This window comes from Astatotilapia calliptera, chromosome 6 (assembly GCF_900246225.1).
Source record: "Astatotilapia calliptera chromosome 6, fAstCal1.2, whole genome shotgun sequence".
Taxonomy (NCBI): Eukaryota; Metazoa; Chordata; class Actinopteri; order Cichliformes; family Cichlidae; genus Astatotilapia; species Astatotilapia calliptera.
In genome coordinates this window covers 37,638,044-37,665,902 of record NC_039307.1, presented here as the reverse complement: position 1 = coordinate 37,665,902, position 27,859 = coordinate 37,638,044, and the positions used below count along the sequence as shown (strand labels likewise).

General features: G+C 43.4%; 4 protein-coding genes and 1 pseudogene across 4 annotated transcripts; 3 read left to right on the top strand and 2 right to left on the bottom strand.

The window, feature by feature from the left end:
• Positions 1 to 935: 935 nt before the first annotated feature.
• On the bottom strand, positions 936 to 2,157 carry LOC113024553 (pre-mRNA-splicing factor SLU7 pseudogene; annotated as a pseudogene).
• Positions 2,158 to 5,937: 3,780 nt separating this feature from the next.
• LOC113024748 (histone H2B 1/2) lies at positions 5,938 to 6,405 on the top strand. Its single transcript, XM_026172049.1, has one exon. The coding sequence runs from the start codon at positions 5,982 to 5,984 to the stop codon at positions 6,354 to 6,356; it is 375 nt and encodes a 124-aa protein (XP_026027834.1). The 5' UTR covers positions 5,938 to 5,981; the 3' UTR covers positions 6,357 to 6,405.
• Positions 6,406 to 8,787: 2,382 nt separating this feature from the next.
• On the top strand, positions 8,788 to 9,989 carry LOC113024746 (histone H1-like). Its single transcript, XM_026172047.1, has one exon. It carries the CDS (start codon positions 9,129 to 9,131, stop codon positions 9,771 to 9,773), a length of 645 nt encoding a protein of 214 aa, XP_026027832.1. The 5' UTR covers positions 8,788 to 9,128; the 3' UTR covers positions 9,774 to 9,989.
• Positions 9,990 to 10,521: 532 nt separating this feature from the next.
• Positions 10,522 to 11,067, bottom strand: LOC113024747 (histone H2A). The gene has a single exon (XM_026172048.1). It carries the CDS (start codon positions 10,961 to 10,963, stop codon positions 10,577 to 10,579), a length of 387 nt encoding a protein of 128 aa, XP_026027833.1. The 5' UTR covers positions 10,964 to 11,067; the 3' UTR covers positions 10,522 to 10,576.
• A 2,981-nt stretch (positions 11,068 to 14,048) lies between these two features.
• Positions 14,049 to 14,453, top strand: LOC113024750 (histone H4). Its single transcript, XM_026172050.1, has one exon. The coding sequence runs from the start codon at positions 14,081 to 14,083 to the stop codon at positions 14,390 to 14,392; it is 312 nt and encodes a 103-aa protein (XP_026027835.1). The 5' UTR covers positions 14,049 to 14,080; the 3' UTR covers positions 14,393 to 14,453.
• The last annotated feature ends 13,406 nt before the right edge of the window (positions 14,454 to 27,859 follow it).

Below are 27,859 nucleotides of genomic sequence, written 5' to 3'. Positions count from 1 at the left end.
CGGTAGCCAGGCGGTAGATAGCATTAGCCGCCTGGTTAACCTCGAAACGGGCGTAGAACCGATTCAGCTCGTTGGTGAATGCAGAGTCGGCGTTGATCGGCGCAGTGTCCCTGGCTTTGTAGTCCGTAATGGTGCGTAGTCCGTGCCACATACTCCGTGGCACACTGTCGCCCAATAAGCCAATACTCCTGGGTGCTACACACTACAGTTTACGCTACACACCTACTTACTGGTTTTGTCGCATCAGTCTGTGTCTCTGAGTTAACTTGTGTTTCTCCCACAGCTCCGGACCGCTAAAAATGCGCGTGCTCTTAGTGAGCTCGTTCCCGGCTCGTAACCAGCGCGTTCTGCCGTCAAGGGCGATCATTGGTTAAATGTGATCATGTGACTGATGCAAGCCAGATCCTTTTATTTAGCAAAACTGTGATTACTAGTTAAATATTATTGTTGAGGGGCACAGACAGGACTCCGCACGCACACACACATACATAAAAAAAAAATAAATAAGAATTTAAAAAAAAAAAGTTGCCTCAACAAAAGGGCACCTTGGGTACCCATCAGGAAAGGGGCGGGTGCTCAAGCCCCTCTAGCCCCCCCCCCTCTGCACGTGCCTGCGCTGCACATAGTTGCCTTTGCGCAGCAGCCTGTGGACACAACCCACGGGGAACTGGAGCCCGGCACGGGATGAAGCTCTGGCTTTGCCTCTGGTTTTGCTTTTTTTTTTTTTCCAGGCAAATGGATTTTATTATAAAAAGAAATGCAGTTACGTTTCTCATGTTTCCTGTAAAGACTGAATTTGAAAGCTTTGAAAGTATTTAAATGTCTCCTGTTGAAGTGAAACACCTTTTTTATTGTTGTTCTACATTTTATGGACATGCAGCTTCAAAACAATGTGTTAACATTAACTTTTACAAAATACTGTACAGTTTCTCCAGCACTTCTTTCCAAAACACAAAACTTGAGTGAATGTGGGATTTTATATTTTACTGAGCAGCTGCTCTAGTAGAGTCGTTGGGGAGAGTTTAGGGGAATCTGCCAGGACTGAAAAGGTCACTGTCCCAAGAAGGAAGCCATGGGATCATCTGGCCTGCTGCGTTTCATGCGGAAGGCCTCCATCTCCTCCTCAGTGGGCGCCTTTACTTCAAACAAGCTGTTGTACGGCCTCTTCCTCTCATCCAGCTGCATTAGCATCTCCACCTGCTTCACCCGCTTTTCCTCTGCTTCTAGAGCCTTCTTCAGCTTTTCCTTCTTCTTCTCCTCATCCTCCGAATCACTGCTGTCGGAGTCGCGCTTCTTGTTCTTTTTGTTCTTCTTCTTCTCTTTCATCTTATCTTGATGCATTTCTAGCAGAGTCTTGGGCTGTTCCTCCTCCTGTGGCTCAGTTATTGCCTCTTCAAATGGAGTGCACTCTGAGTTGTTAATTCCAATTCCAGCTGATCCTGTGCAGTAACTCTGTTTGACCATGGAGTGGCAACACTTGTACCCCCAGAAGCCGTCTTTCCAGTAGGAACTCCAAATACAAGTGTGGTTGTTGATGAGCACGTCCTCCTCATATTTGGAGCGAGCGATAGCCTTTTCGAGTCCTTTCAGCACAGCGCCGTGACGCGAATACTCCACGTAGTCCTCCGTCTGGGCACACAGCAACTCCCGCGGTGGTGCATCCAAATGCTCCTGGCCTCCATACTTCTCCAGGATGCTCTCCCTCTGTTCTTCTTTGAAGTCCTCCTTCTTGACCTTGAAGGAACGATGTAGCAGCTCCAGTTTGGTGGGGTCAGCCTGCAGATGCACCTCGGAGCCTTTCTCATAAGCCTCCCAGGCAAACAATTGTGTTTGAGCCATGGAAATTGTGGCTCCACTGTAGCGAACAAAGTTGTCTCCAGCCTACCCCACTTCATCAGGGTTCTTGCCAGTGTTGGAGTACGGGTTCTCTCTCATTGCTCGCGTCTTTGGATCGTAGTACGCTGAATTTGGATCCAGATTTCTCAAGTATTTAGCTGTGTCTTCTCTGATACGCAGATTCCTGACAGTGATTCGTCTCTTGGAGTCAAAGTTCTGACCGGGCATGTCGATGTCATCTGCATATTTGTCTTCATCCTCATCTTCACTGTCATGCCAATCCTCTCTGGTCATCTTCTCGGTTTTGCCACGCCCACTCATTTTGAACCTTCTCTTTGCAGTGTCAACACTCAAAGGAAATGTGGCCCGATCGGCACCGAGCCTGGCTTTTATTTCCGCAGAGCGCGGGCGGCTTCGTCACACACGCAGACAGGCTCGCGGCAGCGCGCCTTTTCAAAGCACCTTCCTCCAATGAGCACACCTAGGCGGGGCGGTGCTACTCTGAGCGGTGCTGAGCACCACGTGGAGCCCCTCACCAATCACGAGCCGCAGCGGCACCGCGTCACGGCCAGTCACACACTTTAAGAGCGGCGAGTCTCCTCCGCTTGTTACATTTTCTGTTTTAAACGCAGGAAAGTTAAAGATAGAAAGAATGGCAAGAACCAAGCAGACCGCTCGCAAATCCACTGGCGGCAAAGCCCCCAGGAAGCAGCTGGCCACCAAGGCCGCTCGTAAGAGCGCCCCGGCCACCGGAGGCGTCAAGAAGCCTCACCGTTACAGGCCCGGCACCGTGGCTCTGCGCGAGATCCGCCGTTACCAGAAGTCCACCGAGCTGCTCATTCGCAAGCTGCCCTTCCAGCACCTGGTCCGTGAGATCGCTCAGGATTTCAAGACCGACTTGCGCTTCCAGAGCTCCGCTGTCATGGCTCTGCAGGAGGCCAGCGAGGCTTACCTGGTCGGACTCTTCGAGGACACCAACCTGTGCGCCATCCACGCCAAGAGGGTCACCATCATGCCCAAAGACATTCAGCTGGCTCGCCGCATCCGCGGAGAGAGGGCTTACAGTTTTTTCTGAATGCTTAAACCCTAACTGTGATTCCTGTAGCACAATTTCTAAAACTATTCAGACTTATAGCAAAACCACTCACTGAGTTTGCAAAACTAAAAGCACAAAAACTGCTTTGCATTCAGTTTGCAATTTTGTAACACACACTTTGCAAAACTGTAGGCACAATTCACTGCACAACACCCAATTACCAAATTTCCAACACACTCCTAGCAAAAGTATACACATGTATGGCTATCATTAACACTAATTTGCCAACTGTCTGGCACACTTTCACATGTGAAAACTGTTTTAGATAATTAGTCCACTTTGCAATCAGCCTAAGCACTATAAACAGGCCACAGGTAAGCTGTCTATGTGGAGTACAATGGAAGGAGCAGTAAGAGTAATATACACAGTGCAGAAATGCTTGCACTAAGTCGTGTACTTGCGCGCCACAGAATAAGAATGAAGCAAATTTACAGAGTTCCTTTCGAGAGAAACACAGAACGTGTAAAGCAACTGCGATATGACTACGTGCAGGTAAGCTAGTGTCATTGGTTCTGAATTTGGAGGTGCATACTGTAGTGCTGTGCATGGGCCTGATGTGTTGCATTTGTTTTGTCTTGTCCAGAGAGTGATGGAACTAGAAGCAGATGCAATGGGACATGAGCTACTTTTTGTAGATGAGGCCGGTTTTAACCTCAGTAAAACCAGGAGACGTGGCAGGAACATTATTGGACACCGTGCCATCATCAATGTCCCAGGACAACGTGGTGGTAACATAACCATGTGTACAGCTATAAGCCAAAATGGTGTTGTTCACCATCATGCAACCATAGGCCCATACAACACTGCACACATTATTGCATTCCTGGACACCTTGCATGACATGCTCACTGTTCAGAGACCAGAGCAGACCCGATATGTCATCATATGGGACAATGTTAGTTTCCATAGGGCTGCTTTGGTCCGCAACTGGTTTACAGACCAACCATCCTTCATGGCACTCAACCTCCCTCCATACTCTCCATTCTTGAATCCCATCGAGGAGTTCTTCTCTGCCTGGCGCTGGAAAGTGTACAACCGTCATCCTCATCAACAGGTAGCCCTTTTACAGGCAATGGAGGAGGCATGTGGAGATATTGACCAGGCATCATGTCAGGCCTGGATACAGCATTCAAGGAGATATTTTCCCCAGTGCCTTGGACTGGAGGATATCGCAGGCGACGTGGCCGGACCCAGAAAGACGACATGATGTAGGCTGATTGTGTGTGTGGTGTGGTTTTTTTTTTTTTTTTTTTTTTCCCCTTTTATTTGTGGAATTCCTATTTTGTGTTCTGACTTTGTCTTGGTTTTGATGAGTGTTAATAAACACCAATACTTGACGTTTGGATCCTTGTATGTTTACATGACACTATGACAAGGTGTGACCTCAAATTGACATCTGTACACAGAGAAAGCAAAAGCCAGATGTGTTTTGTATTCATACCATCAGTGTGCAGTTGGCGCATTGTGTGCTTAGTAGATGATGGCTTGTGTGTACTGTTTGATACGGAAACACCATTTTTACGAAGGTGTGAAGAGTTAATCTAGCTGTGTTTGCTTTTGCAAGAGAACTACAATGTTTTGATGATTGGGTGACAGGTTTTCTTATTTGTGTGAAGAGTTTTGCAAAATTAGCCAATAGTTACAATAAATGTGCTTACAGTTTTTACCGAATGCCTAAACACTAACTGTGATTCCTGTAGCACAATTTCTAAAACTATTCAGACTTATAGCAAAACCACTCACTGAGTGTGCAAAACTAAAAGCACAAAAACTGCTTTGCACTCAGTTTGCAATTTTGTAACACACACTTTGCAAAACTGTAGGCACAATTCACTGCACAACACTCAATTTCCAAATTTCCAACACACTCCTAGCAAAAGTATACACATGTATGGCTATCATTAACACTAATTTGCCAACTGTCTGGCACACTTTCACATGTGAAAACTTTCTTAGATAATTCGTTCACTTTGCAATCAGCCTAAGCACTATAATACAGGTAGTAAGCTGTGTGTGCGGAGTACAATGGAGGGAGCAGAAAGAGTGAGAAGTAGAGGAGGCCGAGGATGAGGACGTGGAGGTGAAGAAGTAGGATGAAGAGGACGACAAGGACAAGGAGGAGCAAGAGGAAGACGAGGAGGGGGGAGAGGAAGCATGTTCACTGCAGACCACGTAACCCATATAGTCATTATGGCGATTGCAAATAATCCTATACTTGGAAATGAACACTTGTGTTTGTTTTGATGTGTGTGAATAAACACCAGTACTTGAAGTTTGGATCCCTCTATGCTTATGGATCTATGACAGAAGTATGAGCTCAAACTGACATAGCCTACCTTGTGCACAGAGAAAGCAAAAGCCAGATGTGTTTTGTATTCATACCATCAGTGTGCAGTTGGCGCATTGTGTGCTTAGTAGATGATGGCTTGTGTGTACTGTTTGATACGGAAACACCATTTTTACGAAGGTGTGAAGAGTTAATCTAGCTGTGTTTGCTTTTGCAAGAGAACTACAATGTTTTGATTATTGGGTGACAGGTTTTCTTATTTGTGTGAAGAGTTTTGCAAAATTAGCCAATAGTTACAAAAAATGTGCTTAAGCAATCAGAAAAAACTGTAAATGTCATCATCATCACTCTGAAAACGCCAGCATGGTGTGAAGATAACAAAGCTCACTGCCCCAAAGAAACACTGCTGCTGCTGAGGCCCAATTCACTACTGTAGTCACATCTTAAGCATTTTCTAGCTTTCAGTCTGTGTCTCCCTAAATCCTCCATATTTGCCATACAGAGCACTACATTTACTGCTCATTTAATACAAATGACCGTTCCAACAAATGAGGAAACGATCACACAGACCACTTCTTTGTTAGACGCGCGCCTGTTGTAGCACAATTCATAGATTTCCTCCAACGCAATGTCCGGCCCACTGTGCAGCTCAGCCAATGAGAGCCGAGGGCCTGCGCAGTGATATTAGCATACAGGCTGTATAAAAGGAGCTGCTCTCTGTTACACAGCTCATTCGTTGCTGCAGAGTATCGAAGGAACAAAATGCCTGAACCCGCGAAGTCCGCGCCCAAGAAGGGCTCTAAGAAAGCCGTGACCAAGACCGCCGGCAAGGGCGGCAAGAAGAAGAGAAAGACCAGGAAGGAGAGCTACGCCATCTACGTGTACAAGGTGCTGAAGCAGGTCCACCCCGACACCGGGATCTCCTCCAAGGCCATGAGCATCATGAACTCGTTTGTCAACGACATCTTCGAGCGCATCGCTGCCGAGGCCTCTCGCCTGGCCCACTACAACAAACGCTCCACCATCACGTCCAGGGAGATCCAGACCGCAGTGCGCCTGCTGCTCCCCGGTGAGCTGGCCAAGCACGCCGTGTCTGAGGGCACCAAGGCCGTCACCAAGTACACCAGCTCCAAGTAAACTGATCCTGCTGTCAGTCAACCCAACGGCTCTTTTCAGAGCCACCCACTCTGTCCTGAAGAGCATACGTTCTACCTTCAAACGTGCAGTTACTATGTTGCCAACTACTGCAATCGCGGAAATGCTTCTTTGTCACTAGGTGCTATTGATCCGCTACATTGACCCAGACTCAGGAAATGTCGTGTGTGTTGTGGAACGATGACAAAGTAACTACAAATACAACATTAATGCCACTTTATGTTTGACAGTCTTTCAGTGCATTTCAATGGCTCCCCTGTGGGCGGCGCCTCTGCTGCATTTCCTGCAGGACTGAGAGGAGAGCCACCTCTGTCCCCAAAGCCACTCTGCTTTTTAACTCCAGCCCTTAAGACCATTTCCCACACCTGTAAACATGAACTACTCTACGCTCTTTTTGTGCTGCCACTTTATTCACTTTTAGTCACTTAGTTATTTATTCACCTATTCAGTCACTTTAATTTTAAAACTGTGTATATGCTGTGTATTTATTATCTCATTCTTATTGCCTGTTTATGCCCTGTCCTTGTCTTCAATGTCGTGCTGCTCCATTGTATCTTATTTGCCCCTTGGGGATAAGGGCTGATTATTATATTATTTTTTTACATATATATTATGATTTCCAAATACATTCAATACAAAGCAAATTCCAAAGAACAAATTGAAAACAGTACTGAACACAAATGTTGCTCTGGCCAGTTAACTCATTTTGACAGTTCCTTTACGGTGTGTGAAATGGAAGTGTTTTGTGTGTTGTTGTTTTTGTTTTTGTTTTTTCTCCTCTGATATCCAAAGTTTGTCATTTCACAAAAAATTTGCATAGCAGAATCCAAAGAAGCAGTAAACTTAAAATTTAGTATCAATTTGTCTGTATCGTTCTGATCTGGGGTTGCGCCGTTTTTCTTATGTTGTACATTTGCACTTTATGTGGTCCTGTGTTGATTGTCCTATGTAGCACCACGGTCTTGGAAGAACGCTGTCTTGCTTCACTGTGTACTGTAGCACTGCACATGGTTGAAATAACAAAGCCACTTGACTTGATGTGCTCGTAAACACTATAATCACTAGTGATGTGCGATACCACTGATTTCCTTTCCGATCCGATAACGAGTAATATTCAGGGTGGTATCGACGATATTGATCCGATACGATACTTTGTACAAAAACGTATTTTATTTATTGTATCTCAAATTATAGCGTCATAATGATTACAGGACATAAGATTACTTGTTCTTATCACTTAATAATGCAGAGTTCATCATATAGAAATAAAAAAACTAAAGTTGTGCCTATTTGAATCTAATTCATAATTTGTTGGCTCCGTAGCCACCTTTCTGTATGCCTTTAGATAGTACAACTATTATAGCAAGTGCTATGAATAAGATATATCTATCTGCTTAGCACTTTTATTTTTTATGTTTAGTTAAGTGTTGTCTTACAGTGTGTTTTGCACTAAGTACCGAAGCAATTTCCTAATGTTGTAAACCTGCTCAACATTAGGAAATAAAACCCATTCTGATTCAGAGGTGAACTTTGGTCATCTCAGTCTCTCACTAAACGCTCTTCTGTGACTGGTCAAGCACACGATGGGAGGGTGGGAGGTATTGTGCAGCATTTTACTTATCTTGGACAACAATCTGTGGTTACATTTTTTTAGTGGGTGGAAGAATAATAGAATCCTCCAGAAAAAGGAGCACAGATATACTGGGCATAATTAAATGCACTGTACTAGATTAGACTGAGGTCGCTATCCAGGACATAAGATAAGCTTTATTAGTCCCAGAGCTGGGAAATTCACCTTGTTACAGCAGCAACGTGGACATAGCAGGATTAAATAAATGCCAAAAAAATAACAGCAATATTACTCTGATTAAATAAATGAAATAGATATAAAAATACGTTTGACTAGTAGCGACAAAAAGAGAATGTTTAATAGTGAGATGTTGGATGTTTTTTAGCAGGTATTGAGTATTGCACATTGAGATACTTAGTGATCAGTTGGTGGATGTGTGTATTCACGTGTTCATTCGCTGTTGTTGTTTATAGTAGAGTCGGTAACTGTAGCTGGAAGGAAACGGACTGATGCAGACTAAGAGATCAGGGCCAAAGTGTGGAAGCGAGCTGCCGTAAGGTGACTAACTAATGGTGATTTCTGATATACAACAACGTGAGTGAAACTCGAGGCCGCTGTGCTTTGGTTAGAAGTGAGCAGCTCTCACAGACGACTCGCTGCTCCGTGGGCGTCCAGCTGCATCGGTGTGTTTGCTGGGAGTTCGCGGCGTCACTTTGTCCTACAGCTGCGCTCACCAGATGCTGCTTTTAAGTCGGAGTGCGCGAACGAACATGTGTCTGAGCTGGAAAAGGGCTTTTCACGGAGCTGTGCTGCGGCTCCTTTGTTTTAGGAAAGAAAAGAGCGCAAAAAGCCGCCGAGCAGCGCTGAGCTCCGCACTGAGTCGCTGAGCTTTGGAGGCTCCACAAAGCAAGAGCAGAGAGCACCAGAGCCCGACACGAGGCCTGCCCGAGGAGACACGAGTCCGCTGTGGACTGCTCCACTGTCGGCCTGCAGTGCTGCTCACACACTCACTTTGAGCTCTTTGATCCCGAGACACGAAACACAAACGGAAGCATTGCGTGGCGCACGCGAGAGCGGCGCGCGCTACATTCACTCTCCACGGTTCTCATGGTGCGTTTAAGTGCAGTGTGACGCTTCCGAGTTGCCATCACTGCACCGTGACTCGATCAGAAGGAAAGAGGAAAATGTCAGAGGAAGCACCCGCACCTGCTGCTGCCGCCGCCCCGGCCAAGGCGGCCAAGAAGAAGACGACGGCTTCCAAGCCGAAGAAGGTGGGCCTCAGCGTGGGCGAGTTGATCGTGAAAGCCGTGGCCGCTTCCAAGGAGCGCAGCGGCGTGTCCACAGCCGCTCTCAAGAAGGCTCTGGCTGCCGGAGGCTACGATGTGGACAAGAACAAGGCCCGCGTCAAGACCGCCATCAAGAGCCTGGTGGCCAAGGGTACTCTGGTGCAGACCAAGGGCACCGGGGCCTCCGGATCCTTCAAGATGAACAAGAAGGCTACCGAGAGCAAAGCCAAGAAGCCCGCAAAGAAAGCCGCTCCCAAAGCCAAGAAGCCCGCCCCTGCCAAAGCCAAGAAGCCGGCAGCAGCCGCTAAAAAGTCCCCCAAGAAGCCAGCGGCAGCCAAGAAGCCCGCAGCAGCTAAGAAGTCCCCCAAGAAGGCCAAGAAGCCCGCTGTGGCGGCCAAAAAGCCCAGCAAGAGCCCCAAGAAGGCGGCAGCCAAGAGCCCCAAGAAGGTCACCAAGAAGCCTCCCGCAGTCAAGAAAGCCCCCGCCAAGAAGGCCGCCAAGCCCAAAGCCAAGAAGGCGGCCACAGCAGCCAAGAAGAAGTGAGCTGCCAACACTCTCGCACTCAACAACGGCTCTTCTCAGAGCCACCACAGCAACACGCCAGAGCTCCTTCCTCACAATCACGCAACATTCTCTTATTCACAATAATAGCATTATTGTCAAAGCAAGATAAGATACTTTTTGGGTTTGTTTTTTTCTCATAACACTTGCAGCTTGTATTACTATCATGGCTCACATTTCACAATCAGAAAGTGAACAGAGCAGGAGGGACAGAGAGAAAGAGCCAGGGACAAAGTTTATTCATGCAGGTCCATATGACAGAGAATATGCATCTTTTTATTTTCATATTATAATTTCTATTTAATTGTGTTGTGGTTTGCAGTGTTTTGTGTTGTTTCACTTTAAATTTGTAAAAGGAAAAAGCTGAAAATTTAAATAGTTAAAAGTTGAAATGTGAATAGTTGGATTTTATTATAGTTGATTTATTACATTTCATGTGGAGTGAATAAATAAAAGTATATTTACGGTGGCCCCTACAGACAAAACACGTAAAAACTCCAAAACACCTACAAAAGACAACACAAGTGCTCCAGGATGCTAGGGGCACTTTTGTTGAACTATTTTTACATTAGTAATTCATTGTGCATAATTTTATATTGTTAATAATAAATTAAAACAACCTGAAGGTCTGGTTGGGAGGCGAAAGACCCCCCCCCCCCACACACACGAGAATAAGGTAATACTACATTTCCATATACACGAGGATGTTTGCTCAGAAAGAAGTGTGTGGCTCTGAAAAGAGCCTTTGTTTATCGGTTTCGTGCGTGAAGCAGAGGCTTTGGCATTTACTTGGCCTTGACAGGCTTCTCGGTCTTCTTGGGCAGCAGCACGGCCTGGATGTTGGGCAGCACACCACCCTGGGCGATGGTGACTCCGCCAAGGAGCTTGTTGAGCTCCTCGTCGTTGCGCACAGCCAGCTGCAGGTGACGTGGGATGATACGAGTCTTCTTGTTGTCGCGGGCTGCGTTGCCAGCCAGCTCGAGGATCTCAGCGGTCAGGTACTCGAGCACAGCTGCCAGGTAGACGGGGGCGCCGGCACCCACGCGCTGCGCATAGTTGCCTTTGCGCAGCAGTCTGTGGACACGACCCACGGGGAACTGGAGCCCGGCACGGGATGAACGGGTCTTAGCCTTAGCTCTGGCTTTGCCTCCGGTTTTGCCACGCCCACTCATTTTGAACCTTCTCTTCGCAGTGTCAACACTCAAAGGAAATGTGGCCCGATCGGCGCCGAGCCTGGCTTATATTTCCGCAGAGCGCGGGCGGCTTCGTCACACACCAATCGCAGACAGGCTCGCGGCAGCGCGCCTTTTCAAAGCACCTTCCTCCAATGAGCAGCGCACACTTAGGCGGGGCGGGGCTCCTCTGAGCGGTGCTCAGCATCACGCGGAGCCCCTCACCAATCACGAGCCGCAGCGGCACCGCGTCACAGCCAGTCACACACTTTAAGAGCGGCGAGTCTCCTCCGCTTGTTACATTTTCTGTTTTAAACGCAGGAAAGTTAAAGAGAGAAAGAATGGCAAGAACCAAGCAGACCGCTCGCAAATCCACTGGCGGCAAAGCCCCCAGGAAGCAGCTGGCCACTAAGGCCGCTCGTAAGAGCGCCCCGGCCACCGGAGGCGTCAAGAAGCCTCACCGTTACAGGCCCGGCACCGTGGCTCTGCGCGAGATCCGCCGTTACCAGAAGTCCACCGAGCTGCTCATTCGCAAGCTGCCCTTCCAGCGCCTGGTCCGCGAGATCGCTCAGGATTTCAAGACCGACTTGCGCTTCCAGAGCTCAGCTGTCATGGCTCTGCAGGAGGCCAGCGAGGCTTACCTGGTCGGACTCTTCGAGGACACCAACCTGTGCGCCATCCACGCCAAGAGGGTCACCATCATGCCCAAAGACATTCAACTGGCTCGCCGCATCCGCGGAGAGAGGGCTTAAGCTGTCTGCACGCCCTCCTACAAACAACGGCTCTTTTCAGAGCCAACACACTCACACAGAGAGCGCGCTCCTTTCTTACAATAACATTAACCTCATACAAGACAGTACAAGACAGTTTTTTTTTTTTTTTATATAATAGAAGCCATATGCTTGGCATGAAGGTGGCATCCAGTAACTTGATCTAAGCACCAGTACTTCCAATTCTTTCCTGCTACACATAAGTTTACATTACTTACAGTAGAAGAAGACTGTGACACCCCTGCTCTAAAGTACCTTTAGAGTTGTTTAAATTGGCTATAAACTATGAATGTACATAACAATAAGCCTAACATGGATCAGATATTTTTCACAGTTCATGTTCAGTTCACAGGTGCGGTTGTTTGTTTTTTTTTTTCACTCCCCAAAGATGTATAAAAAACTAACAATTTAACACAATTCTTTGAACTAACTTTGAGCATGGAAACACAGCATCGTCATGTTCCGCTGGCGTTGATCCAATACCTAGGCCACATCGCTGATGTTGCATTGAAGCTGACTTTTGGGAACTCTGTTAAACTAATCTCACTGCACAAACTGTCTTCAGACTTTGACACTAACATTGATAACATACAGAAAAATTATACTGTGAAGCTGTCCAGATCAGTCCAGTCAAGTAGAGATCATAGATATAGCGCCCCAGAGAATGACTCGCTGCCACTTTCAAGTCAGAAAATATAGTATTGACATTCTGAATAATCTGTTGCGATCATCTGTGAATGCTATTGCATGTACTAAAGCCACTTCTAAAACTACATTGATTCTGGAAGTATGGAAGTTCTGGTATTCAGAGTTTCAAGGTAAAACCTCATTAACAACCTATTTGATCTGGGGACAACTAATAATATTTCATGGCATGACCTTCCCCCCTTTTCTGGCTCTGTTGGAGGCACCACTGGTTATTGGCCTTTAATAAAGATATTAACTGGATATAAACTGTTGGATTGTCTCTGTGACACATGTAGTACTCAATCTCATATCGTGTACAGTACACAGCTACTTATGGGGCGCCGTTTGTAAAGTGAAACATGCTGAAATTAACGGCAACATTTTTCCACATTTCGCTCAAAACCTTACAAAAACATATTTTTTCGAGTAATTTTTACAACATTTAGTAAAATATTTGTAACTTTTCATCAAATGTTAAATATTAAATCTAAATATATTTAAATCTAAATGTTAAATGTTAAATCTAAATATTATATTTAAATCTAAATGTTAAATCTTAATCTAAATGTTAAATGTTAAACCTAAATGTTTAGGCTAATATGCAAATTTATTGTACGGATCAACGGAAATACCAAAATAAAAGCTTCCCGAAAACCTCCGGTGCAACATTGTGTCTGTTCTCCTCCTCACTTCTCCCCGCCATGTGCTGCTTCACTTCTTGCCTACGAGCATGTCCAGCGATTTTGCTGGACATGTGCTGCAGCGATTGTGAAGTGGAGACTGCAGCTGCTAAGAGTGCACTACTGCTGAACCTTTGGATGGCCGACAAAACGGATCTTCCGATGTTTTCAGCTAAATCGCCGGACGTGCTTTCTCATGGTCGGGTTATGGCTGAATTCCAGTGGAATGACGGTCCCGCCATAATAGACGTTCCAGCCATGTGTTCCAGCCCTAAACCTAACCTTATCCCTAACTATAACCTTATTCCTAACCTTTACTAGCAGTTAAATGACGTAAAATAGTGTTTTCCAAATCGATCTTTAGAAAATGAACGAACATGTGTAGATTGAGCTCTCCTTTTTCCGATGCTATAATTTAGGAACGTGTTGGGTACCCAAAAGCATAACATGTTGACAATTTGTCACCTAGAGAAAATTATTACGCTTTGGGAGTGAGAACGTGTCTGACCACTACCGGCACACTTTTGCACTGGAGGTTTTCAGAAAGCTTTTATTTTGGTATTTCCGCGGATCCGTGCAATAAATTTGCATGTTAGCCTAAACATTTAGATTTAACATTTAGATTTAAATATAATATTTAGATTTAACATTTAGATTGAATATTTAACATTTAGATTTAACATTTAAAAATCTGTTTTAAATATGAAAAGTTACAAATATTTTACTAAATGTTGTAAAAAATTACTTGTTTTTGAGCTAAATGTGGAAAAATGTTGCCGTTAATTTCAGCATGTTTCACTTTACAAACGGCGCCCCATAGCTACTGCACCCCAGGCACAGTCATGCTGTTCCTCGTTTCCGCCAAAGGCCAGTAGATGGCCGTAGTTTCAAGCACTCCTGTTTTCTTTTACGTCCTCAAATCAGATGTAAATTCAGGAGTCCGTCAAGCAACGACTCACATTTGTTTCTGAACAGCCAAAATGAGTGGAAGAGGAAAGGGAGGTAAAGGACTCGGCAAAGGAGGCGCAAAGCGTCACCGTAAGGTGCTTCGTGATAACATCCAGGGCATCACTAAGCCAGCTATCCGCCGCCTGGCTCGCCGTGGTGGTGTGAAGCGTATTTCTGGTCTGATCTACGAGGAGACCCGTGGCGTGTTGAAGGTGTTTCTGGAGAACGTCATCCGCGACGCCGTCACCTACACCGAGCACGCCAAGAGAAAGACCGTCACCGCCATGGATGTGGTGTACGCTCTCAAGAGACAGGGCCGCACTCTGTACGGCTTTGGTGGTTAAGCTTACTGCACTGAAAACAACAACAACTGCAACAAAGGTCCTTTTCAGGGCCACCCATCTTCTCTGTAGAGCTGATCCTATCTCTTTTGTTTGTCTAGTCAAGTTCTATCAAACTTCTTTTCATATAAATGGTCAATCTGACTTGGAACCCGTATTGGAAAAGCTTTTGATGTGTGATACAGCTCTGCAGTAGTTGCGGTAGGTGGGGTTTTTCTTGTTTTTTTTTTTATTAATTTTTTTTTTTAAGTGGGCCATATACTGACCGTAGTGTTGAGGCAGACATGACACCGTATTCTCAGGTTACTGTCGCCGCTTTATTCTCTGCGCAACGTCTCCCTCGTCTGGCTTCCACGTGACCTGCATCCAAAGCAGCAACTATTCATGACATGCAGCACACTCAAATTCTGAATGTGTTTGCAACTTATTTTTGTCAAGAACTTCACTGCAGAAAGCTCAATGTACCACGTGGGTAACAAATATTTAGTATTAAAGGAAGGAGATGGTAATTATAAATTAAATATTCTCCAAGATAATACAAAAAATATCTATAAAAAAATTAATGAAACCAAAAATGAAGGTGTAATTCAATATAAGTATGCAAATGAAGATGAAAACCTTTCAATAGTTAAAAATATACAAGACAAATTATTATCTGAAAGCATGAGAGACGTGGTATGGCTCATCTCGCTCGGGCGCCTCCCTGTGAGAGCGGTGGTACAATGGAGTTGCTTTGTTACCACCATGAAATGTCCTATGACAGACTGTGATGAAGATGAGACCCTAGAACATCTTCTATTGGATTGTTATAGGACAACTGAGATCAGGCAGAAGATGACAGAGATTGGCTATGATGTGGATGTTAATATTAAAGCAGTTAAATATGGTTTGTTTATAGAAAAAATGTGTGACGACAAAAGGAGACTCTTTTGGTTAGTAATGTGTGTAATAAATACACATTTGGAAAACTCGTGCCAAAGGAGTACTTGAACAAAAGATGATAAGTAGTGATGTGGTGAGTAAACATATCATTACAGACCTGCGGAGAAGACGAACAATGGACCTGAAACTTGGGAAAGTTTTCCCCTGGAACGAATTAAAACTGTAAGTCTTGTGAACGTTGTGTGGACTCAGATGCTAGATTTTCCTCCTTGTTTCTCCTTTTTGTATGTGCTCATGGTTTTGTATATGTAATTGTATGTGTATGTGCATTTTATATGTAAACTTGTTTACTTTAAATAAAGTGTAATTATATACAGGCTTCTTCAAAAGATTACTGCCATAAAGATGACTTCTGCCTGAGGCTCCAATGACTCAACCAGCAGTGCGAGAGCAGCCCCTCTGTCCGTTTCAGTGTACAGTGAAGTGGACTGTTGCGATAGGTCAGAAGAAGCCTGCGCTAATTTAATGAATGCTACCTTTTCAGACAGTCTCTTATTTAAATACTTACGTTTGAACTTACTGAAAACAGTTTCTAGCCTTGACAATTCTGATGACACGAACTCTGAGAAAGATTAAAAACTGGTGCAAAACAGATGGGAACCTGTGATTATCAACATTAAAAACACTTCTTTTCATTTTGTTGTACATTGCACTGAATTAAGCCTGTCGAGCAGCTGAAACAGTTCTAGGGAATGTGCTAATTATCCAAACCTCTTTATGATTCAACAGTTTTTATTCATTAACAGCACAAAGTGAAAAACAAACAGAATCCCATACATTTCAAATCATTACGTACATTTACAGATACATATTGTAATGATCAGCAGCTGTTGCTGTAAATTAATGTAGTTTCATGCCATACCACAAGGTGGCCCTATCTGTTAACATGGGCATGCGAGCTAAGAAGCGGTGAGATACTCTTGTTCTTCCGGCTGGCTAAGATTGAATAATAAAAGTACTTTGTAGATCATAAAAGGACCCCTTCTTCATAAATAAGGAGACAAACAAAACACATATATGGGAAAAGGAGGAGAGAAAGACACCCCCCCCCCCCCACCTGAGTGAAAACCCCCCACAGATTTCAAAAAATAAGAGACAAAAGTGAACTCCCATCCTTTGTGCTGACTTCCAATTTACCTGGAGGCACACTAAAGACAACTGGCCCCTCTCAACAATTGGGACAATTCATCTGGCAAATAAAAAAGCAAGGGAGACCAAACTTTGAGGAACTAATCGTACGGTTAAGGAGTAACTTTGGTTCTCTTAGTTCTCTTAGTGAGAGACTATTTCTCCACACCGTTACATATTCCATATGTGGCGTGTGGATATTTCTTTAAGACACCCCGGCACGCCCGGCTACGCCCCACAGCTCACATATAGAACAGCTGTGCAGACGTGACACCGGTGATTGTTTGATCTCCACTTGTGTTGTGTGTATGTGTGAATCCCTTGAGACACATTCACAACAATTTCTACTGATGCAAAAACAGCCTTAAACTAAAAGTGTTAAATTACACACACAGCTTGGAAGTCCCGCTGCAAGTTCAGCAGGCACACGGATTTCCTCACTATACAACGCCGCTACAAACTCCTAGATATTTGAGAAAGTTAAATTACAGTCGGTTAGTGATGTGTCCTGTGTGTCAAAGCTTCGATACCTGTGTCGGGTGTCGCTACCCGATCCGTACCAGAAACCCGATCGGAAAAAGGATCCTGGTGTTATTTGTCTCTCAGAAACAGTTCATAACTTCCCTTCAACTCATTCATGTCACCTAAAAGGTAAACCTGTTTCTCCATCACCTGTTCAGCTCTGATGATTCAGTAAGGACATCTCCTGGTTTCATCCTCATGTTTCCCTCTCACCACATATTCAAACCGACATCATGACCAGCAGCTTTACAGCTGTGGCTCCAGCAAACATCAGCTGATACTAGAAATTAATATTAAATAAATTCTAACAACAGCTGATCAAGCTTAAACGTGCTGCTGTTTAGCGCTACATCCGCTGGTTTCCTCTTTCTGGTGCAAAGTGGGCGATAAACAAACGAGAGAAAAGCCGATCAGCTGATCATTGATCAGTTTCATGATTGAAGTAGCAACAGGAGAGGGAGGGGGGAGAGAATGAGAGAAGAAGAGGCAGATGTGCAGCGTAAAGACGCAGAATAACTGCAGCTGTGTATCTTTTTCATTGTAGCTGAAGTACGGGACAAACTGCATTCCTTTTCACCTCAATACGAAACGCGTAATATTTTCTCTGAATACGAGACCATTCCGTTTTTTACGGGATGGTTGGCAACTCTAATAATTAACCTTATGAACAAAATAAAGTTCTACATCAGTAACATCATAGCACCCACCCAGCTGTATAGAAACTCCGTCATGCTAGCTAGTAGCAGTACGATACATTGTCCCAAACTTTATCAGACATTTTATTTAATGTCGTCAGCAACTCTCTTAGCTTTTTTCATTTTCATCTTATAACAGACAACAGACTCTTCTACACTGGCCCCAGTATGCAGTGCATGCGCCTGGTAGTCATGTCAGAGGTAGAGATGGACTGATCCGATATTACGTATCGGTATCGGTCCGATACTGACCTAAATTACTGGATCGGATATCGGAGAAAAATAAAAAATGTAATCCGATCCATTAAATATCACGAAAGCACCTCACAAAACTTGCAACAAGCCGTAACTCGCCTCAGAACTAGGGATGGGTATTGATAAGATTTTAACGATTCCGATTCCATTTTCGATTCTGTTTAACGATTCGATTCTTTATCGATTCTCTTATCGATTCTTTTTTTTTTTTAAAAAAGGAGAACACTAAGGTCGATTAGCTCAGAGCTTTGTTTTATATCTTCTTTTTGAACAAGATAGAAATTTAGGAGTAACATGGCCTTACAAACCCAACAGTGAGATCTTGAGAGATCCACAGCCTACGGCTCTTCAATGGGGTGTCACAGGGTCCCCAGGAAAAAAAAATTGTAAATGTAAAATAATAAAATAAATATTCTTGTGAGACATATCACATATTGACGGGGTCGGGTTATGTTAAAAAGTATAAATTGTTATACTTTGTTCATTGGTTCAAAGGTACCCCACACTTCTTTTTTTGTTTGCTCTGGTGTATTTTTCATTTGAACTGTTACTGTGCCAGAGTACTCATATTTACAAGATGGCATTGAACGCCCCATTGGTGTATCAGGAAAACTATTTTGTACGTATGTTCCTTGAAGGGGATTGAAGTTGTTCTTTTTTCCACCGCAGCGAAGGGCTAGGAGTAGGAGAGGAGCTGCTGTATGTTTTTGTTATCGAATCGATCTGATTGTGAAATAAAGCATATGCAGTGAGAAAGCAACTCCAGGAGTCATCCCTGCCTTAAAGCTGCAACATTCTTCTGTAGCAATAACAAAGTATAACATAAATTGTTCTGTGGCAATTACACAAGAATATCCAGTAATGTCCCTGCCTACAATTAAACACATTCACTTACCAAAAATCGGGGGCATCTGCTGTGGCAAATGGGTGCAAGGCTTTGACCACAAACTTAGACACTGCTCGGTGACATTAGTCTATCCTGGCCTGAAAGGAGACGCTACCGGTAGACTGCAGCGAGAACTACCAGCGAGCGCCAGCCAGACTCTGTCTGTCTCTCTCATCATGGTCACCTACATGTACAGTAATGGCAGGTCTTGTAATAAGGCAGATTGCGCTAACATAATATGCACTGTTAGTTGATTATTTACCTGCCGCATTAACGGGAGAGGACGTGCAAACGTTAGCGCTGCTGCTGGGTTGAGAGTCACGAGTCCGGAGCGGAATTAAAAACGCGTGTCATCGCGTGTTTTGTGAGCAAATGCTTTTGCATATTCGTAGTGTTTCCTCCCTTAAATGAAATATCTACTTTGCAAGTTGCCCTGTTGTCATCGGTTCTCATAAAGTATAATCAAACTTTTGAGCGTTTGAGCCGCTTAGGCGCCGTGTTTCCTGCCAGGTAAATGACGCTCCGCAACGTGGTGACGTCATTCGGGGCGACTGGAATCGATAAGGGAATCGTTTGCAAAAATGGCAAAGGATTCCAAGGAATTGAAACAGTGGGAACCGGCTCTCAACAAGAACCGGTTTTCGATACCCATCCCTACTCAGAACGTTAGCATGTCGGAGCAGTATGCATCACGTGATAGAGCGGCTGTGGCATGCGGGACCTGTCGGTGGTCTGGATAGCATGTGGAGCTTCGCTAGCAACCCGGCATTTCATTTCCGACAAAGTTATCCCCGAGAGAAGTAAAGCAAGTGTGTAAGTCCATCTCTGAATTTAAAGCATTCCTGCGTTAAGCTTAACAAGCGACTGCCTCTTCTTGCTGCTACTTCAATCATGAAACTGGTTAATGATCAGCTGATCGGCTTTTCTGTCGGGAGTCCGTCTCTCTTGTTTGTTTTTGGCCCACTTTGCACCAGAAAGAGGAAACCAGCGGCTGAACAACAGCAGCACGTTTAAGCTTGATAAGCTGTTGTTAGAATTTATTTACAGTTTTTTCTGATTGCTTAAGCACATTTTTTGTAACTATTGGCTAATTTTGCAAAACTCTTCACACAAATAAGAAAACCTGTCACCCAATAATCAAAACATTGTAGTTCTCTTGCAAAAGCAAACACAGCTAGATTAACTCTTCACACCTTCGTAAAAATGGTGTTTCCGTATCAAACAGTACACACAAGCCATCATCTACTAAGCACACAATGCGCCAACTGCACACTGATGGTATGAATACAAAACACATCTGGCTTTTGCTTTCTCTGTGCACAAGGTAGGCTATGTCAGTTTGAGCTCATACTTCTGTCATAGATCCATAAGCATAGAGGGATCCAAACTTCAAGTACTGGTGTTTATTCAAACACATCAAAACAAACACAAGTGTTTATTTCCAAGTATAGGATTATTTGCAATCGCCATAATGACTATATGGGTTACTTGGTCTGCAGTGAACATGCTTCCTCTGCCCCAGCATCTGGTCATCTAGCAATTCTGTAAAGTAACAATTTCAGTATTTTTACATCAGTGGTATTGGTGTGTTTCTCATTGGCATATGGCAGTGCTACAAATCTTTGTGCGAAGTGACTGTACTAACCGATTCTCATTTCAAGATGTCCTTATGGTACTTGCTACAGTGTAGCGGCTCGAGTTAGGCTGGACCCGTTGGCCAGCTACCCTCAGGGTCATTACATGGTCCACTATTGTAGCTCTGATGTCATCAGCAATTCTATTTCTTACTCTTCCTACCCTTCCTCTCCGCCCTCCTCATCTTCCTCTCCTCCCTCCTCGTCTTCCTCTTGCTCCTCCTTGTCCTTGTCGTCCTCTTCATCCTACTTCTTCACCTCCACGTCCTCTTCCTCGGCCTCCTCTACTTCTCACTCTTTCTGCTCCCTCCATTGTACTCCGCACACACAGCTTACTTGTATTATAGTGCTTAGGCTGATTGCAAAGTGAACTAATTATCTAAAAGAGTTTTCACATGTGAAAGTGTGCCAGACAGTTGGCAAATTAGTGTTAATGATAGCCATACATGTGTATACTTTTGCTAGGAGTGTGTTGGAAATTTGGTAATTGAGTGTTGTGCAGTGAATTGTGCCTACAGTTTTGCAAAGTGTGTGTTACAAAATTGCAAACTGAGTGCAAAGCAGTTTTTGTGCTTTTAGTTTTGCAAACTCAGTGAGTGGTTTTGCTATAAGTCTGAATAGTTTTAGAGATTGTGCTACAGGAATCACAGTTAGGGTTTAAGCATTCAGAAAAAACTGTAATATTACTTTCTACTCGAGGATCTTTTTCTACATAGCTGACGGCTGGTAACTGTGCAGGGGCGGATCTAGCAAAGTTTAGCCAGGGGGGCCGATAGGGCATTAACAGGGAAAAGGGGGCACAAAGACATACTTTTCTTTCTTATTCTCATTTAAAAGCTTTTAATAAATAATTATCTGACACCCAAAGTTTTAATTTGATGTAAAATGAATACAAGTCAATTACTGTATATAGTGACTATTAAGTCTAATATATATACCCTAGTAAGCTAAACATTTTTTTTTGCATACAGGTATAACAGAATAGCTTTAGTGTAGTTGTTGTTTTAAACTTGAGTATGAACTTATACAAAATGCAGCAAGATATTTAAAAAAAACTGTTTTGTTGATTAAAAAACACTATATCGGATTCATATTGGTATCGGCAGATATCCAAATTTATGATATCGGTATCGGTATCGGACATAAAAAAGTGGTATCGTGCCATCTCTAGTCAGAGGAGGAGAAGAAGTCGGTTTTGATGGAATGCCACAATAACCCTGGTACCGGGAACCACAATGGTGTCAGAGGTACCCGGAACAGGGTAGTTGCTGGCTATTACTGGCCAACATTGAACCAGGACATCGGTGAATGGGTATGTCCTTATTTCTGTTAACAAGATAAATCAGAACCATGTCTTTACTTTCACACTTACATATCAACATTAGTTTCTGTGTGTGTGTGTGTGTCTGTTTTTTTAAAAATTGTTATTAATTTACATCAACTTGTTTTACGGTATCCTTGAAATATTTTTTGGGATACATCTTTCAGGTCAGATGCTGTCATCGCTGCCAGATGAATGACCCAATCAAGACTGTGGCACCAGCATTAGATCCCATCAAGGTACATCTTAAAGCCTGTTCACCAATTTCATTTTCTTTTTTTTTTATGACTCAAACTTTATTAGATTTTAATATACACAAAAAAAACCAAAAACAAAACCCAGACCCCCCCCCCCCCCCCCCCCCCAAAAAAACAAAACAAAAACCACCCAAAAAATAGCAGAATGGACATTCCCAGTAACAACAACAGAACAAATTGAGCATCAATGCATATTTCCATCCCAAAAAAAAAAAAAAAAAAAAAAGTGATGCCAACATTTCACATAGACCAGATTACAGCTATCCTATTTAGTCCGAACTTAACTACTTTAGCCGGATACGTCACTGACCTGTATGTAAAAAGTAATTAGCCCACTTATCATTATAGTCGTCCAGTCTATTTAGCAGTCTATATGATAATCTTTTGTAAGCTGCCACTTGTCCCAAAGAGATAGGTAGGAGTCGATGAGGCCTTCCACTCTTTCATCAGCAGCTTCCTCCCCAGCATAATCGCCGTTTGTACCCAATGAGCAAGAGGAGTGGATAAGTGACTCAAAGCTGAAGGGTCTCCTAATACATAAAGACTGTTCATAAATGGGACCCCTTGACCTACAACCTTCTCTACTACAGTGTGAATATGAATCCAATAATCTTGGACTTTGGAGCACCGCCAAAGCAAAAGTAAAAGTGTGCCACTTCCTTGCTGGCATTTCCAGCATGTATCATCAGTCGCTAGACCCACCCTATGCAACCGTGAGGGTGTCCAGTATACTCTAATTAAAATCTTAAATTGAACCAATCTTGAACGTAATTCGCGTGACATTTTTTTCAGATTCCTGAGGATGCCATTCCATTCCTCCACTGTAAAGTTGAGATTTAAGTCCATTTCCCACGTTCTTCTGAGGGACAGTGTGTTAGGATCAGAAGCTAATAAAAGCATTTTGTAATAAGCTGATGCCTCTTGTCCACGCCCAAAGGTTTTTTTTATTTCCTCTAGAATGTCGCAGCTTAAAGGGAACTTTGCGAATGAACCACATGTATTGGCCATCAAATGTCTTAGTTGCAGATATTTCCAAAATTCCTGTCTAGGTAAATCAAATTCTTCTTCAAGTTTTCCATATGATTTAAATATACTATTTTCATAAAGATCCCCCAACACCAATTTTATTTTCATGCTAGCTTTTGTGCTGCAGGGTAGCATTAAATTTTAATTTGATAAGTTCTGTGACCTGCAGGTAAAAGAACCTTGGGAGGAGCTGGGCATGGATTTAATTGGACCACTCCCGGAATCACGTCTAGGGAACCGATATGTCCTGACAATGACCGATGTGTATACTAAGTGGGTGATTGCAGAACCTCTTAAGTCCAACTGCAGCTGAGGTCTCTGCAATCATGACCTCTAAGTTATACACGTTTGGCATGGTCAGGAAAATCATCACTGAACAAGGAAAGGAGTTTGTGAACCATGTAAAACTTGTGAAAGTGTTATTCATACCTTGATATGATATGATATGATATGATGTATTTAGGCCAAGTTTGCTCATTTCACTGCAGCTCAACAACAGCATTTTCAGCATGCTGAATATTAAACATGCCGTCTCCACTCCATACCACCCCCAGACCAACGGGCAGGTAAGTGTTACAGGTACCGGGTGGCAGCACCTGTAGACAGCTATATATGTGTCCTGTAAACAGGAAAGAAATGATCAGACAGGGAGACGTGGCTTGCCGTTTCCTGAATACTCCGCCATTATTTATTAAAATTCACAATTATGCACTCCTTTCATTACTTTTACAGTATTACAACTGTGTATTTACTTATTCTTAACATAGCTCACACACACATTCTCCATAACACATTCCAATGTTATAAACATGACCAATTTTCTTGTAAGACTTGGTTCAAAATGAATTCCAACAGGACAAATCTATAAATCTCAAATAGCTTGAAAGAATGGTATAATCAGCACCATCTTGACATGTGCACTGAATTCACGGAAACACTTTATGGCAGAAACAAGATACTAAAACAATACAGAATAACGGTGGAGCCGATCACTAACATCACAGAGCATAGGAGGTGTGCGACCCAAACTAACATGCTAACCTTAGCATGCTGCTAAAGCCGTAAACAAATCAGGGGTCTCAAAATTTCAAAATCCCTGGTAGCCCTTTGGGCAGGGACTCTTCAGTTTTTGGTAGCCCAAAATAAATTTAAGCAGCCCGAATAAAAAAGAGAGCAATTTTTTGATTGATGTTTTGTTTCCTTTACAATATTATACATTAAAGTATAATATTGTAAAGGAAACAAAACATTAATCAAAAAATTGTTGAAAAACAAATTACAACATTGTATAAAAATTACAATCATCAACTCAAACACTTGGTTCTAATTGAACAGAAATTTCTATGAACTTGTAAGAACTGTGTAGGACATGAATCAGTCTGTGTCAGATCCTGAATTTGAAATTTCCACTGAAGTCACGGGTAAGAGGCAAGTGGAACCAAGATCGAGGCCATTTGCTTTTTGAAGTTTGCAAAGACTGCTAAATTGTGCCAGTGGTAGTTCACTCTTTGCAACATAGTACGCTGTTCTAAACAGATTTTTCAGGTTTATTTTTAGTATGTTATTTGCAATTGGTGTTTGTTCTGGGAAAGATATTGCAGACTGAGCAATAATGCATTTCTTGCATTTCTCATGGGTTCTAATGTGGGCCTTTCTTAAAATGACTGGTCCCAGTAACAAAGGCGCTTGTCGACTCAGAAATCAAGGGAAAACCAACACCACACCCGGCAGAACATTATGTTATTTACACGAGTGCACATAAGTGGTCCGCATGTGCGCATTCGCTGTCAAAATAAAAGACGCGCACCAGATAAGAAGTTGCAACGCGCGTTTGCGTCCATATAAAAAGCACTGTTTTTGTCCGCTAGAGTGGGATTTTCAGGGCACATTCCGCACCACATCTGTGCGTTCATCATTTGTTTGAAGCCAGCTCACCTCCTGCAACCACTTTTCTGAGAATACGTGCTTCTTTTGTGGTTCGGACTCCTTCTGACATTCGTTTGGAGGTGGAGGAACATCACAGTAATTGCTTTAAGGAGCTTCTTCGACATCTTTAAGAGTTCTAAACAAATGTCTGTCCTCCTCCAGAAAATCTTATGTATGCAAACAGCCGTTGCAACTTCATATCTTGTGCGCGTTTTTTTTTTTTTTTTGACAGCGAATGCGCACCTGCGGACCACTTATGTGCAGCCCTGGTTATTTAGCTCGTCATATTGCAGCCACAGAAATTATTTTGTCCATGAAACCATAAAGCTGCACTTTCTTTTTGCCTTATAGTCTGATTTGTCATAACTTTTCCATTTTGTGGTAAGCTTTTCTTTGGCTGTCACTTCTTCACCCTGACCTGTCTTATTTGGCTCAGCAGAACTAAAATATATATCCTGCTGCTTTTACACACACACACACACACACACACACACACACACACACACACACACACACACACACACACACACACACACACACACACACATAAGCTCAGCGATTCTCTGCGCGATCAACCTCTCACATGTTTAAGCTGCGGGAGATTTCACTTGTCATGTTTGCATAGTAAGCTAATGATTAATAAGACGATGTCAGAGGAATTGGTGCACAAATTATCATCACTCACAGATCAGTGCTGTCGCTCTCTATACACAGTTCGCACGATTGCAAAGTGAAAGCAAAAAACAAGCGCAAATTCAAACGCGATTTCAATATGTCACATATTGACAGTGGCTCATCGATGCCAATGACATAATTACCCAGCTACATTTCCGAAAGAATGCAAAAGCATTGACATATATTTTTCCTTCCTACAATAGCCCGACGGGCAGGGCAGAGATAGATTTTGGTAGCCCGACTGGAAAGATCGCTAGCCCCAGGACGTCGGGCTAGCGATTTTGCGAGCCCTGCAAATACTTACAAAAGTGTAATTTACTGTACTACACAATGTTGTACGCTTTCACTTTCCAACTGTAATGGTTAGTCTATGCTATATAATGGATGTGATTGCTATTATATTCTATTTCGGGCACAATACGAACCTGTAAACAGGAAAGAAATGATCAGACAGGGAGATGTGGCTTGCCGTTTCCTGAATACTCCGCCATTATGAGAAAACAGCGCGGAGCATGCGCTTCAGGCTGCTAACAACAGGCCAAACCATGGTCTCACACTGCCACCTATTGGTATAAAAATGAAGCGTCCGCTACAAATATCCCAGGGTAGTTACCAAGTTTCCTGTTACAATTACTGTAGTTATTTAGGGCATTTCCAAATGGAAATATCACTTACATTGAAAGTGAAATTACTTAAATTAATTCACATAAATGTGATCACACATTAGTGGGTATCACACACTCCCTGACAAAAATAAAATGGCTCCCAACATTCACAAAATCATGACATTTTAAACTTTTGCTTCTCAAATTCTTATTAACTCTTATCAGTCCAAGAACTAGTTATGAAACAAGCAGTGGGGGTGGTGTGTATGCAGATGGGGTCAGTGATGCGTGATACTGGTATGGTGAGTATGGTATTGGGGTGCAGTACATTGGTGACTGTGACATACACACGGGCGGCACAATTGCCAATGGTGGGTATGGAAATACAGTGTATAATGGTATGGTTGTGGCAGGTAACTGTGGTGCTGTGCGTTCCCCAACTAGATTAACTGCCGCATGTGACTGCACTGAGGGTTTACCCAGTGATTCATAAGTCAGAAACTGTCGTGGCTTCCTGTGACGGGTAGATCTTCTAATGTCCGTACAAGTATGTCCCGGTGGTTGAACCTGTACGTTAGACTGCGAATGAGTTTCACACTCCTCACCAGACCCTCTGGGTTCAGATAGGTTGTCACTACCCACTTCCATTTCTTCCATCTCCTCTCTCAGAGAACATGGCAGGTGTGAGCATTCTCTCCCAGTTTCCTCTTCGAATTGTTCAATGCTGACGGATGGTGAATGCTCAGGCATAGTCAGTATGTCTTCCATCGTCTGCACAGGTGAATGTCCATTTTTTGTGTTTGTTGTCACTCTAATAGGTTCTTTGGTCTGGTATGACTGAGATGCAGGGTGTTGCTCATGGTCCAGGTTCCTTCTCACAGTCCTTTCAACAGGTGCTCTTAGCCAGTACCCCGAGCAATCACTCTCAGAACCGCTGTCAGAGTTATCCCACATGTCTGTTTGTCTTTGTGCATCTGCAGATCTTTCCATCCTTCGTCTGTTGCGTGTTGTCTTTCCAATCGCAGGCTTTGCCAGGAGGGGAGTGACTTGAACAGGTAAGTCTGTGTATTTAAGCACTCTGTTTCTACTCGTTCACTGTCGTGTCATTGTCCTTCCCGTGTGTTCCCTCAGTTCAGTCAGCCGTTCAGTTGTCTAGCCAGTCAGTGTCCGTTCACCCTCTGTTCACCCATTCCCTATAATAAACCTTCACCTACCTGCCAGTCCTGCGTTTGGGTTCCTTCTTCCTCGCGTCCACACAACGCCTGACAATTGCTCTCAAAACACTTATTAGACTTCTTGGTCATAATATGCCATAAAAGCAGAATACACTGATTAACACAAGGATAAGACCTACAATAAACAACATCCAATAACCCACAGTGACTAGAATTCTGCTGTATGTAGACTCATTTTCATAACTCTGACAGTCTGTGCATTGCCTCAGTTGTTTCTGAAACCTTGTGTCTCCTCTGTTTTAGTAAAAGCAGCTATTGTTCATGGTTTTTTTCTGTCAAGTTTTGCTCATGATGGGAGCAACAAAAAGAAATCAGTGCAGAATTATAAGTGAGTCTTATCAAACAGCATGTTTCTGCTTTTCA